Source organism: Astatotilapia calliptera, chromosome 4, assembly GCF_900246225.1.
Source record: "Astatotilapia calliptera chromosome 4, fAstCal1.2, whole genome shotgun sequence".
NCBI lineage: Eukaryota > Metazoa > Chordata > Actinopteri > Cichliformes > Cichlidae > Astatotilapia > Astatotilapia calliptera.
In genome coordinates this window covers 12915525-12930793 of record NC_039305.1, presented here as the reverse complement: position 1 = coordinate 12930793, position 15269 = coordinate 12915525, and the positions used below count along the sequence as shown (strand labels likewise).

At 39.7% G+C, this 15269-nt stretch overlaps 2 protein-coding genes across 2 annotated transcripts; both read left to right on the top strand.

The window, feature by feature from the left end:
• The first annotated feature begins 127 nt into the window (after window positions 1-127).
• LOC113020019 (inward rectifier potassium channel 16-like) lies at window positions 128-1384 on the top strand. Its single transcript, XM_026163689.1, has one exon. It carries the CDS (start codon window positions 129-131, stop codon window positions 1266-1268), a length of 1140 nt encoding a protein of 379 aa, XP_026019474.1. The 5' UTR covers window position 128; the 3' UTR covers window positions 1269-1384.
• Window positions 1385-1989: 605 nt separating this feature from the next.
• On the top strand, window positions 1990-7852 carry LOC113020681 (inward rectifier potassium channel 2-like). Its single transcript, XM_026164845.1, has 2 exons — window positions 1990-2164; window positions 4055-7852. The coding sequence occupies exon 2, from the start codon at window positions 4303-4305 to the stop codon at window positions 5617-5619; it is 1317 nt and encodes a 438-aa protein (XP_026020630.1). The 5' UTR covers window positions 1990-2164; window positions 4055-4302; the 3' UTR covers window positions 5620-7852.
• Window positions 7853-15269: the final 7417 nt, after the last annotated feature.

The following is a 15269-nucleotide window of genomic DNA, read 5'->3' as shown; positions in this document are numbered from 1 at the left end:
GTCACATGTAATGAGTGAATGAATACATGACACGTTATTCAAGGTAAACTAAAAACTTGATATTTTAGTCTGCATTTTCATGTCATCTCTGTCTTTCTGCAGGAGACTGAACTTTAGATTTAATCAAGATGAGCACAGAAAGAAGTGAGCAGGTCATTGATACCTGCTGCACCACAGTCCACACGCTGGGCAGGCAAAATGCAAAGAAGGAAAAGAGTCTCCGTTACATGCAAAAAGATGGCAAATTCCCTGTGATGTTTCAACAGGCCCCTGGAGACTGGACCACATATTGGATCGACATCTTCACCAGTCTTGTAGAGATCCGCTGGAGAATGATGTTCCTTATTTTCTCCCTTAATAATATTGTGTCTTGGCTTCTTTTTGGTCTGTGTTATTGGTTAATTGCCCATGTAAATGGAGACAGTGATAATGCAGATGACGATCTCTGTGTTTCAAATGTGCGCGACTTCACTGGGGCATTTTTGTTCTCAATGGAGACCGGGGCGACTATTGGTTACGGCTACAGGCATGTAACCGAAAACTCTATTGTAGCTATCATTGTGGTGACGATTCAAACAGTGTTTAGCTGTCTTCTTGACACAGTTGTCATTGGCGTTGTTGTAGCTAAGATGGCATCTGCTCGTAAGAGAGCCCAGACGGTGGGTTTCAGCAGATGCGCGGTGGTCAACTTACGAGACAGGGTTCTGTGTCTGTCATGGCGCCTCGGGGACTTCAGAGGTAATCACATCCTGGAGGGGGTCGTCAGGGTCCAGTTAATCCGCTATGTAAAACAGCCAGTGGGGTCACTTGTAATCACTTACCAGGACTTAGATATAGAGGAACGGGAGATTGTCCTCGCCACACCTACCACTATTATTCACAAGCTAGAGCCTGGCAGTCCCCTGTACAACATGGGTCCTGATAACCTGCGGGACAATCGCTTTGAGCTGGTAGTTTCTTTCACCTACACAGGGGACTCCACAGGAATACTCCACCAAACACGTGCTTCCTACACATCAGCAGACATCCGCTGGGGCCAGCGTTTCCAGGACGTGCTGAAAATGGGCAAGAAACACTACAAGGCGGACTTCAGTCTTTTTCATGTGACCACATGGGTGCCGGTGCCTTTCCTCAGTGCAGAGGAATACAACAGGAGGGGACGTCCTGCAGATGGCACCACACTTATACCAATAGGGAAGAGAAACAGACACATTGCTCAGGTGAATCTTAACATCAATGAGGAGATGATCCTGCAAACATTTTTGTAGATGAAATGACAAAAGAAATCAAAATGAAATTAAAATGCAACTTTCACTGTTCCCATAAAGATTATGTGATAAGGTGAGCTTTTGTAAATATGTTTATAGCCAATGTAAAATCATATAATACAGCATTCAGAAATTCATGTTTGCTTCTGCCATGTAAAATGAAAGTGTAAGTGAAATAAACTGGAAAAATCTTCTCTTTGGTCATTTTAAAATGGGTTTTATTTCTAATTGCATGATAAAAAATAGTACCAGTCATAAAAACTACTTTGAGTCCTGTGTATGTAATTACCTTTGTAGCTCTTTACCTCCCCCTTGTGTTCACCCACTCAATATTCCTGCAGTCCTAGAGATTTTTGTGCAGGTCAGAGATACAGTCATATCGTTCTCGCACAGTCACTTTATTTACTTTAGACTTAAACACCGATTAACAAACACCTTACCTTACCACCTTACCTACATTGTATTCCTGTGACCAGCGTCATGCATGTTTGTTGCTTGGTTCCAGTTTCACCGTGAAGTTTTAAAAGTGATGTACACTGAGTGTCCCAGTCTGCCAAAAAGTACATTAATAAATAAACTATAAATAAATAAGAACGATATAACCTCTTTTTGGACTAGAAACCTTAAACAGGCGCTGCAGCTTTCCATTGGTTGTCACTGCCACAGGGGCGGGGATATGCGCACGTGTTTTTTTATAGTCTGTCTTTTCAACCACAAATATCTTCTCTAGTATTGCTGGAGAGGGTTATGGCAGAATTTACAGCTCCACACGAGAAGCCAGAAAAAAATACTAACAGAACGTCGAGATTTAAAAAAGGGCAAAGTGCGCATATCTGGCGCACATATGGAACTTACTGCGACAAGAAACGATCCTATTTGCAGCCAAGGACTAACAGGTAGGTAAAAACATGTGTTGTGGGAATGTTCTGTGTAGTTATGGATGTGGGGACATTGGGAGTAGTTGAATGTGCGTGTTGATGTTAAAAACGTGAAAAATGACTTTTCACGGTTTTTAAGGAATAAAAAGTTTTGATCAGAAAGTAATACCACTTTCTGCAACAATATTATTGTTGTTGCAGTGTGGTTTCAGAGACTGCAGGATGTGAACTGGATGTTCTGCAAGGATTGTCTTTGATTTGAACTAAACTCTTAACTCTGTAGTTGGCGCGTGATAAACATGTTGTTAACTGTCTAATAAAAAAGGAAATAACATACAGCATACATACATATGTATATCTATATCTATATATATGTATATATACACATACATATATGTATGTATGTATGTATGTATGTATGTGTATATATATATATATATATATATATATATATATATATATATATATATATATATCGATTTGTGTGATGAAAAATAGACCACCTTTATGTAACCAGTTTCCATCTGCCTCAGCTGTTAGCTCTAAATGAGAACACATGCAAAACAAACAATCCCAGGTTGTGCAGCCTTTGGAAGCCTTTTCTGTCACCATGAAACAACCTGCTGTAATAAGTGATGTGATACTGAGCAGATAAAAGCTAACTGAGCGGGAAAGTACTGAATAGTGCAATAAGGAAGGAAGCTTGCAATGCACTCAGTGCAGGTTTATCAGGACTTGCAAAGCTGGAGACTCCATCCAAGTGTTTGAGTTTGTGTCCCACAATACACCAGTATAATTGCTTGTATAAGACTCCTTGCAAGTGTATGGGAGAAAACAAAATAAGATAAAACATTTAAAACTTGGAACAAGCATGGTTTAAATTTCCTGAAAATACCAAGTAAAATACATTGAAACCTTGAAACCTATTAAACATAATGTTTTGGCATGCTTTGCTCTGTGTAAATGGTGCCTCATATTATGAGTGGCCTGTTGCTGTTTCAAGTTGACCCCACAATGACATCATAATAAGTTGAGAAAACAGAGATGATGCAGGGAAACCACGTCCAGCAAATCTTATCCCATGTGACCTTTGACAATATCCAAAACAATTTAAATGACTTGAATGACTATCGAAGAGCTTTGTTGTTGTTGTTTTTTTTAACGAGCTACAATTTCAGAGTTAAGAACAATCAGAATATTCACTGAAAAGGGCTCTGGACTTCATTTATGCACTTCAGATGTGAATCTCTGATGAGATAATGAGTTTTAAAAGTGGAGCAGTGATTTATTTTGGCACCACCAGAGCGTGTCTGGCTGTCCATAACCTTTTGTAGCCTGTGGTGTTGTATTTTAATGGACCTCTCATGCCACACACATCAAGTCAATAGCTTTTCTAATTTAGCTGTCCTTGTTGTTCTATTACATATAAAGCAAGGCTACTGCTTCATTAATTGTGGTTCAGGGCAACTCTGTATTCGCTCAGTAATGACATGTAATAGCTTGTGAATGTGCTATAGGTTTTTACATGCATGCAACATATGATTCTGTTATGTCTGTCCAGAGCTGCAGCTTGTAATGTATTTTTCTTTAAGAGATTTACTAGATTAACATGAACTTGATCTATAATTTGACTCCATTCCCCAAGGAAGGGCCCGCCCTAATTAATACTTATATTAAGCAGTGTAAACATAATTTCCTACTTTGCCAGGTGTCTAATGCTTTCCTTCTATTACTGCTAATTTACCTAATCTGTTGACTGTGCTTTCTGACTGCTCAGTTTATGCATTTTCTGAGAGTATACTAGAATTGTGCTATTAACTTTAGATGTGCACTGCATTATTTATTTAACAGCTACCACACACCTAGCTGTGCTGATCTATGTTGTCTCTCTGTCTATAATTTCCACAGCCCACTTTACTAATGAGGTCCAAGCCAGGCATCAAAGAAGAGTGACCAGCCCTCACCAACAGTGCTCATCACTGGCAGAGAAGCACAGACCTAGTCTCCCCCGTCCCTCACAGGACTGAATCCTGTTTCCCACATTTTCTGCACAAGTTTGTCCTCAAGATCATTTAAAACTGTTTCTCCAACGCTTCTACCAAAAACTTAGACTGTTTTCCACAGCAGAATCGGCCCAGCCCTCCCAAGAGGAAACTATGGGGAGTGTGAGAGGCCACCGTTACAGCATTGTGTCCTCTGAGGAAGATGGCATGAAGCTAGCGAATATTGCCATGCCAAATGGCTACGGCAATGGCAACGTCAACAAGGGGCATACGCAGCACCACCACCAGAGCCGCTTCGTCAGGAAGGATGGCCACTGCAATGTGCAGTTTATCAATATGAGCGAGAAAGGCCAGCGTTACCTGGCAGATATCTTCACCACCTGCGTGGACATTCGCTGGCGCTGGATGCTGGTCATATTCTGCCTTTCTTTCCTGCTGTCATGGCTGTTTTTTGGCTTTGTCTTTTGGTTGGTGGCTCTCTCTTATGGGGACTTGGAGAATGAGACGCAGATGTGTGTTTCCAACGTGGACAGTTTTACTGCTGCTTTTTTGTTCTCAGTGGAGACACAAACCACAATTGGCTACGGTTATCGCTATGTGACGGAGGAATGCCCCATTGCTGTTTTTATGGTCGTCTTCCAAAGCATCGTAGGTTGCATCATTGATGCTTTTATCATCGGTGCCGTCATGGCCAAGATGGCAAAGCCCAAAAAGAGGAATGAGACGTTGGTGTTCAGTCACTATGCTACAGTGGCCATGAGGGACGGCAAGCTTTGCCTGATGTGGCGGGTGGGAAACCTGAGGAAGAGTCACCTGGTGGAGGCCCACGTAAGGGCCCAACTCCTCAAGTCCCGTACCACTGCCGAGGGAGAGTTCATCCCTCTGGATCAGGTAGACATTGACGTAGGCTTTGACAGTGGCATTGACCGAATTTTCTTGGTTTCTCCAATTACCATTGTTCATGAAATTGATGAGGACAGCCCATTTTATGAGCTGAGCAAGCAGGAGTTGGAAACATCAGAGTTTGAGATAGTGGTGATCCTCGAGGGCATGGTCGAGGCCACAGCCATGACTACTCAGTGTCGGAGCTCCTATATTGCCAGTGAGATCCTCTGGGGCCACCGCTTTGAGCCAGTGCTCTTTGAAGAAAAGAACTACTATAAAGTGGACTATTCTCGCTTTGACAACACCTATGAGGTGCCCAGCACACCCAGCTGTAGTGCCAGGGAACTGGCTGAGAAGAAGTCCACTGCCTCTAGCTCGAGGAACTCCTTTTGTTATGAGAATGAAGTGGCTCTTGAAAAAGTTGAAATGGAGGAGGAGTTTGAGGTGGAGGAAAACATGGTAATGAGGGGTGTTGAGGTTTGCGCACTTGAGGACAGAAACACAGATGAGGTGTTAGACTCTGAATGCAACCTTGACTCTTTGCCTTTAGAGTCAAGGCCTTTGACGGCAGAATCAGAAATATGAACCCAGGTTAAAAACTGTCACAGGGTACGTGAAGCTTCGTATGACTTGGGTCTCTATTGCTGTGTTTGAAAATACAGGGCAAATAAACCCTGCAATTTGAGTATGAACTTCTCAGTATGCAGAAGCTCTCACATGAAACAACACGTACAGACAAATGTGTTGTGTATGGTGAAAGTGGTGAGAGATTAACTGGTTGCATGGTGCCAGAGGAATAAAATGGGAACGATGCCTTCGCTAATACACACTGTGCAGTTTGTTTTCGTGCACAATGCAGAATATTATCCACCGTAAAACATTTGACTAGAATAGTCAGTTCATTTAATGACTAAATTTGCCTATTTAATCAATTGCATATTCGTAGTTTGCACTTTTTGCATGGGGTTCATCTATGGTGTAATACCTCATCCTTGTGGAATAAATGTCACAAGGTGTGATTAGCTAGACTAATTTTATATATATGTAATTTTATACATATATAAAAAACAAGGAATTATTTGAATCACATGTTTTCATCATTCTTTGCAGCAACAACCCAAACCTATAAATTTCTAATCATACATTTAATGACAACATTTTTGTTTAACAGGCTATAACATTTTTACAAGTTCAACCACCATTAAATAAACAAGGTATCATTTGTTAATGAGCTGGTCTCTTAGCGAAGTTTATTTGCAGTATTCTTCAATGTGTTGGTCTGAAAGCTCGATTGAGGATTAAAATTATGTCTTGCACAGATTACGGGCATAAGTACACTGCTGTCCTCAACCTATCATCTTGTCTATAGAGCATCTCTTGCAATGTGTGCCTTAACAGAAGTTTTAGTCCCAGTAGAGGCACTCAGGTGGTTTGGCTTCGACTACGCACACAATGCATTAGATGTAAAGCAGAAGGAGTAGCATTAAGATGTGATTCATTGTGCAATATACTGCCACTTCTTACAGGTCTCTGTGTTGTAATGTGCAATACTGTTCCGTGGTGGAAAGTGACAGGAAGCTCAACCTTTAGCCAAGGCTATGAATGTTGATGACAGCTGCTGCTAAGTTACATATTGTATGTCAGACAGAAATCTAGAAGCCAAAATGTATTATTTGTGTTTTAAAGCGTTTTGAAGTTTGCCGATGCAGCCTATAGTTTTATTTCTAGCTATAGACAAGCATGACTCTTGTCGGTGTGTTTTCCAAAGCTTTAGTGCACTTTCTTCCTCATTTGAGATTTTTCCTCCCAGTAAGAGCAGAAACTAGGTTATTTCCCTAAAAGCCAGATGTGCACATATTAATAAGAGGCAACTGTAACACATCTGTTAGTTAATTGGAAACTTGAACTGATCCTCATCTAACAGAGCTTGGCTTTTGAAACACTGAATTATTTGAATAGCTTTTTAACATGTTATTTTAACATCAGTGTTCTTGGCAACTTGGGAGATTTGCAGAATTTGGAATTTTTTAACCTTTTAGCTTCCTTACTGTGGGTCTTGTGAAGTTATTTGTCATTTCTGAATGGACCCCTGTTTTGTCTTATGAAAGATCAGGACTAATAATTCACTTACAATCAGAAATCCTGGCCGGATGGAGAGGGCTTGACTTCAGTCTTACGTAACATTAAGCTTTACCTATTACTCTAGGAGTTATTATGACACATTCGAGCGTGGATAATGTCAGTGGATGCCAGAACACTGTAATGCTTTTTTGGTAAGGAAATCTCACATGGGCACTTCTCCTGTCTTAGATTTTTATTTTTCTACCAGGGTCTTCCCACCTTCCTGCACAAACCACAGACTGAACAGATTTTTTTTTTTATCTTTTGTAAATTATAATGCAAATACTGTATTCTGATATTGCAGTTGTTGAAAACAGTTTGTCCTTTTTTCAATAAAAAAATTAATAAAATGAAATCATTGTGAAGTTGATGCATTAATTGTAAACTCCGCATCATGGAGATATTGTGTCTGCATGATCTTGTGATCTGACTAACTATCCATCCTGCTCTGTCGCTTTTCCCAGCAAAACTTTATAAAGAGCTGTGTGGTGCTGTGACCCAAATTTCCAGCTGTCAAAGCTAACGCCATCAATTTCTGTATTTCAACAAACTGATCCACTCCACTTCTGTGAAAGCCCACAGTGGCAGGTGGCTTAACTGGATATAATTTTTAATGACACAATGGAAAGAATTTCGACTTCACTTTTCTCTGCCTTTTTCTGTAAACTGTGGGAAATAAATTCTGCGGTGTACAATGTCTCAAGGGAAAGTGTTGATATGTAACAGTATAATATCAGAATGCGTAGCTCTGCTACTCAAATCCTTTGCTAAGACTTTATTTTGAATGGAGATGCTCTCATATTCTCTTAGATGCTTCAGTTGAAATGATATATGTGCTGCTCAGTAAAACAAATTGCGTAACAAACCAATATTCTAGATGCAATATGCAGAGGATATGCACCATGCAATGCCTCTAATTCCGCATTTATATGCACAAAATACTATTAAGCCACAGATCTGATCAATGTAGCTGAGTAATAGCTGAACTTCTGTTTTGCAGGTTGACACGGCTATCTGCAAATTTAGCTATTTTCCATCCACAGCACAGACTGATCCTAGTCTCATCCATGCTGAATGCAACAGATTGATCTCGCACATCCGCTGGGAGGCAGTGGGCCGATTTGATTTGTTTCTGCATAGGAAGTGTCCCAAGCCTCTGGGCTTTTTCCACATTAGCCAATCAAAATGCCACAAAGCTGGAGTTTGGAATAAAATTGAGGGTTATCCCTTTTTCCTTCATAGCAAATTAATTTTAGTTCAACAATTACAATTTTCTGTAAAAATCAATCTTGTTGTCAAAGAAAGGCAAAAAATTAATTTTAATTCTTATTAGCTGTAAAATCCTATAAAGCCGAGTCCATATTTGTAGCTTCCTTCTAAAAATATCTTCTTAATTTCACCAGTATCATCTCTAAACTTTTGCTATGATCACAAAGAAATTTCACTGGATGCGGATGGTGGATGGTGACTTTTTAGTCCATGCTGCGTGCCCTATTTGCAAGAAATCGACAGCCAGCGCCGGCCTGAGAGCTCCTGTCAATGCTTCTGATGACGTCTCTCTGGCGAATTCCCTTGAACTGGCTTATTAGCAATAGACTGATCAATCTGACCTTCAGATTAGAAGGGTGAATGTAAACATAAACAATTAACCAGCAGAGTCAACCAACACGTGAAAGAACATACAGTATAGCTTATGGGTTCATGTTAAATATGGTAGCAGTTGCAGCAATTTGAACAAAAAAAAACCCTCTGACATACTCCATGTTTCAGACCTGAACATAAATAACACATTAAGATATGACCTCCTGTCAAGTCTGTAAAGGCAGAAATGTCCCTGGATTATCTCAATGGCCATCGCTTGCTTAAAGTTTATGGTCATAATTTTAAAATGTATTAAAAACACAGTCATATTTATTGCTCAAGAGGAAGACTGTCTGTAGTCTGGAAAGTTGGTCACATCTAGGAGGGAATTATATCAGAAAAACTATCCGAGCCTCATCTTATGTGGGCCACATCCGCAGCTTGTCACTTTATAAATAGCTGTAACAGTGTATTTGCCCTGAATTAACGTCCTAAGTGTCCTGGTGAGGTCATTAGGCGGCAACAAGATTAATGCTGTAAATCAGATTTTAAAAAAGAGGGGGGGATTACAGAGGAGTTTCCTCTTTATTGTGAAAACAAATTGTGAAAATCCAAGACAGTGACATGTGTGCGTTTGCCTGATTAAATGACTCCGGTCTCTTTGTTTTCACTGGGTTAACCTTGAATCATGAGTTCTAGCAGTTTGATTTGAGCCGATCTGTGTCACTTGTTTTGGCTTATTGTTTCTGGTCATCTAACAGCTAAGACATCTCTGTTACAGTCACATCAAACGCTAGTTTAGCTCAAGCAAGCCACTTGTTTTTCCTGATAGATCAGCTGATCTAAATGCCACCTCATGTCAGTTCATGGTTCATCTTACATCCTTCTATGCATCATTTTGGCAAATCTAATATAGGGCATGCACCCCACTTCAATCCTAGGAGTTTTCAAAGATGTGTCTGACTTGCCTGCTCCATTTTGTACAGTTGGTCTTGAATCTGATCTCCCTACTTTACGCTTTTTTTAAAGTATGAGCATAGTTGAGCCAGGCCATAGAGTGGAGCCATACTGCCAGTTATGAATAACTGTTAAACTACACCTTTTACTAAACAAACCTCTGAAATTGGGATTAAGAGACAGCATCGGCATTTTGGATATACTAAACAGTGGTTTGGGCCTTGGATTTTGCAATAATATAACTAATGGCAAGTATATGTAAACCTCATAGAAAGTCTGTGATATATTGCTGTCACATAAGAAGACGGGGAATGCCACAAAATTCAGTAATTCAATCATAAATTAGCCTTTTATAAATCCTTGATCTTTAGTGTAAATAGGGGGGAAAGACACCATGACACCATAATGGTGTTCTGTGAGTGCATCAGGATTAAATTAGGTAATTATATAATTCTGATGACATGGCAATTACATAAGTTTTCTCGGTAGATCTGGCAGTGCAATGGAGGCCTGCTGACTGTCAGTCGATGATGGCGGTAGGGTGACTGACAATGGGGCAAAAAATACTGATACTCACCTGCTGCATTTAAATTGCCACACCAAAAATGATCATGTTGCCATATTTCTCATGTAAGGACACTGCTGCAGCAGAAATGCTAACCCATGTAAATAAAAGAAATGCAATCTGAACAGTGCGGAAGCACGTGACTGGTAATGGGATTAACTCTTACACAAGCACTCAGAATCTAGCATTATATAGAAGAGAATCAATTTTTTTGTCTCTATGTGTGATTTATATTCACACATAGATTTTTATTCTATAGATTTACAGGCCATTACACACAGAACACTGGAAAAAAAACAAAGCAAAGTTTAGAATTTTTCTAATCTGAACTTGTCGTATAACATGTACAACACAGTGCGTTGCATTTCTGCAGTAAATTTGTCCTTTAAAAATGCACTGTACAAAATAGTCAACATCAAGCAATGATGAGCTGGTCCTGAAACAAGAAGAGGAAAAAACTGAGATTCTGTTGTTCATCTGATTCTAAAGAGAATTTCATGGTTTGATCCAGGAGTGTTAGTTGTATGATGACTGCTTTCGCACTTATTATAGGATGTCATTGCAGCAGTTTGAGCTCTTGTTGTCAGAGCAGTGGCCACAAATGACAAATTATTTCAGACGTGGAGCAGCATCATCCATGTGTACTCGGTAAAATAGTATTATTTTACTATTTGTATTTATACCAATGCCAGTTTTGCCACTGTGCCAACACACTTGTTGCCAAATGCATTGGCTTGATTAGGCTGATCTGTTTATCTGAAAAATATGAAATATGAATAGCTGCAATAAGAAGAGTCCAATCATTCTTTTTAAAGCAGGAAATATTTGCACAGATTTTACGTATATACAGTATATAAAGACCTTCATAGCCAAAAAACTGATGTAAGCGGTATTTAGCATTAAAACATGTTAGCATGATAGTTGTTAGCACATTGATATGAGCATTTAGCGCAGAGCCAGTAATTGTAGCATCTGAGATTACGCGATACAATCAGTTTGGCATTTTCTGTTGGAGCCACACAGTTTTACAGTTCATTTTAAAAAGCAATAGAGTGCCAGATCACAGATAAATGTGTTTCACTAACACGGCCAACACTCAACACACTTGTCAAAATCTTCTGCTGTTGAGTGTTTAAAGAAGTTTCTGGCTAATTTATTTATTGGTTTCATTTTATCAGCCTGGGCGATTTCAACTTGATTTTGCCCCCTTTGTGTTTTTTCAGTTGTTACTCAAGTTTCATTGTTTTGCCTACCAAGAAAAATTTAAAAACGATTTCACGTTACATTGGCATGCGTAACAGGATTATGCTGTATCAAATTTCAAGTAATCCTTGCTAATTTTTAATGTCGTTTCAGCTACAATAACCTTACACATTTGCACAAACACATACATACACACAGCACACTGACACTCATTTTGGCCTCATCTTTGACAGCTGAGTGTCTCATGACACTCAGGGGAGGAATAGGAGAATCCAGCAGGTACAATATGTTGGATGGGATTCAGGCTTTTTCCATTCCCCGAGCCCGGTGAAAGACAATATGTATATTTATTCACAGTGGGTGTGTCCGGTCACACAAGCAGCAACAAAAACTGCATTCAGCAGATTGCAGTAGTCACATTTACATGCTGTCAGTTTATTGTTGTTCCCACTTTGCGTTCTCATTTCATGCAAATTTTGTTTTGCAAACATTGTCATTTAGGCACGGTGCATGCACGGGCTTGCAATCCTATATGTCATATCTCAGTAAATGCTTGTCTATTAATGCCTCTGATCTTCTGGCTCTGGCTCCTCTGACCTTGACAGAGACAGCCAGAGCCAGGAAACAAAAGTGATCCCAACTTTATGGTCATTGTTGGCTCATAACCAGTAGCACTTTGTACTTAGAGGACTTGGCTGTGTGCGGTATCACACTTTTTACTTGTTTATTTATTTTAACCTATAATACAGTTGCTTCAGAAAATAAGAAGCAATAGCTAACATGCAGCCTTCCTGTCCTCCGTATATACTGCACGCTTCCATTTCAGCATCCCCAGCATCTACTTGCAGCTCAAATGAGCTACTCGTCCTGAGGTGGAAGTGATACATTATAGGATTAACAGGTGCAGGTAGTCGTCACTGTTTTGTGTATCTCTGTCTCCTTAAATGTCTGATTTGCCCGTTTTATGTCATTCTCCTGTTTTGTCTTGCCTGCAAAAGTATCCGGTCTCCCCTTAAACTTGGTTAGTGAAGTCTGGAAAACAATAAAGGAAAATAAAACTTGTGATTTCATTGAAGGATAATTTAAATGGAACTGGATACTTGAGAAGGGTTTGTTTATGGTGACAGCTGAGGAGTGATGGATTCCTCTCAACTGTGTCCAGCCCTTGAGTGATAAAGGTCAACATTAAACCGGTCTTGTCAGCCAGCGACTCTTGTACATTCATATACAGAGCACAGCCAACTGCAGGCCTAAGTGCCAAACAGGGCATTGTTTATTTATGTCAACCAATATCCGACCAAATTGTGCTGGCCGTAAGACTAAATATTTTCTTATTTACTTATTCAAATCTTCTCGATGATGTTTTCACAAAATAAATACAATTCCAGAGTTTGAAAATTATGATAGAGATGATCCTTCGCTGTATTCGCTGGCACCCAGTTCGACCACAAGCCTGTTTCTTTAAGAAGCGCACCAGCTGGCTCCATGTTCAAAGAACAAAACTGCTCATTCAGTGTTGTAAATCTGTTTTTGTGAATGGTGCGCTGTTTTCTTTCCGCTGAATGTGTGGCACAGCAGCTCCCTCAGGACAAAACAGCTTCCACACCTAAAAGAGCCAACAGCCAGGGTTACCATAACGATATCTGGGCAACAAGCGACGTCAGCTCCAGTATGGAACCCTCTGCGGGGCAAACAGAGACACATAATAAACTTGGAATCAAACTCTTGTTGTTTGTTCGGCGTCCCGAATAGATGATGATGATGATCATCATCATCATCATCAACTTTATTTATAAAGCACTTTAAAACAACCACAGCTGACACAAAGTGCTGTACATTGGAACTGTAAAATAAAATTACATGAGATATAAATAAAAAACAAATAAAAGAAGAGTGAAATCATTAATTAAATAACTACTGCATTAAAAAAGAAACTAAGTCTCACTGAGGTTAAAAGCCAAGGAATAAAAGTGGGTTTTAAGACGTGATTTAAAAGTGGACAGTGAAGGGGCCTCTCTAACATGCATGGGCAAATTATTCCATAATTTTGGAGCCACAATAGAGAAGGCCCTGTCCCCTCTGAGCTTCCTCCTGGATCTCGGTACCTCCAGGAGCAGCTGGTCAGCTGACCTGAGAGACCGACAGGGTATGTGGGGATGAAGAAGCTCAGAGAGGTAAGGCGGGGCAAGACTGTGTAGACATTTAAAAACAAACATAAGAATTTTAAAATTAACTCTAAAAGAAGATGATGATAGTATGACATGTTCAATTATTTTTAGAGCTCATGTGACAGGCTTCGTGGCTGAACCTTTGCTCCCCGGTAGATCTCTGCTGCTCCTGCTGTTGCTGCGCTTCGTGTAACTGCTTTTATCTGATTTGCAATGAGGCCCGCAACACTTTACTATATTTGCCTTTTTGTATTATTTTTATAGAATTAGCTTGGGAGCTATTTTTCACCAAACCCAAAGTGTGGCAAGGTAACAAATACTGTATAAACAGCCAATAAATTTAGAGTAAATATTCGGTCTTCTCTGTTTCGCAGAGGATGAATTCTGTAGAGCCAAAATGAAAATTATGATTAACAAAAACAGATATTCAAGTTCTAAGATTGTACATGTTAGCATATTTCTGCAAATGTAATCAGTGATTCTTTTCTACATCTGCTTGGCAATTAGACGTCGCTATTAATCCAGTATTATCAAAAACTTAGAGCACAAAATATGCGTATTGAAAACTATTCTGTGCAGCGGTGACCTTTTATTATCATCACTCAAACATCATCAAACAAAAATCCGCGGATGGATAAAAAAATGGTCCTTGAGTATATTCACTTTATTTATAGTGTTTATAGAAAATGTGCTAATGACCCCACCTCATTTTTGGAGCACATAATATTGCTGAACCTAAACCTGACCAACTGACACAACCCTGAATAATAGCACTGCCCCCACAGGCTTGTTGAGTACTCACCAAGGAGTGATGGGCACACCACTTCATCTGCCTCTCCTCTTACCCTGATACATCATCACTCTCTAAAGGAGTAAATCTGGACTCATCAGACCACATGACCATTTTCCATCACTCCATTTCAATCTTTATGTTTTCCAGCAACGTGAAGCCTTTGTTTCTTGATTAGCCTAGCTGATAAGTTCTCTTCTATATTGTGCATGTAGAAATGTTCTCAAACAGTTGTGACTTCTACTCTTGTTTTTGTTTTTTTCTGATTTGATTTCAAGATTTTTCTTTCTACCACATTTCTTCCTTGAGGGTCCAGCCAGATTTTAATAACATGTTCTTACCCCATTTTTAATAGTTTCAGCAACCTCTTTAGGATATGTCTTCTTATAGGGTTATTTAAAAAAAAAAAAGGAGAAGCAACTCACTGCATCAATTAGGGTTAATTAGCCTGTTGTCAGTCAAAACTCATATTTAACTTATATATTCACTGTGCTGCTGTGGTTACTCGCTGCATTGTTTGAACTCAGATAACCTTGGATATCTGTTAATGTCAGATAAAAACGGTTTGTCTGATACTATACCTGTTAATCATGGAAGAGGCGAAGCAGGAGTCGCAGCGACACACCATCACAGAGATGTGGAGCAGACCCAAAGTGAATGCGGTCATCTTCTTCCTTGCTTTAAATTTAATTCACGTAGAACAAGATTAGAGGATCCAATCAGTGGTGACACTGAACCTGGCACCCAGTGGAATGAGACACCAGGGAGGCCTAATCATCCCCATGACTCGACTCAGCTGCAGCAGGCCAATGAAATCCCCTCCAGACTAAGCAGATGGTCGATATCATCT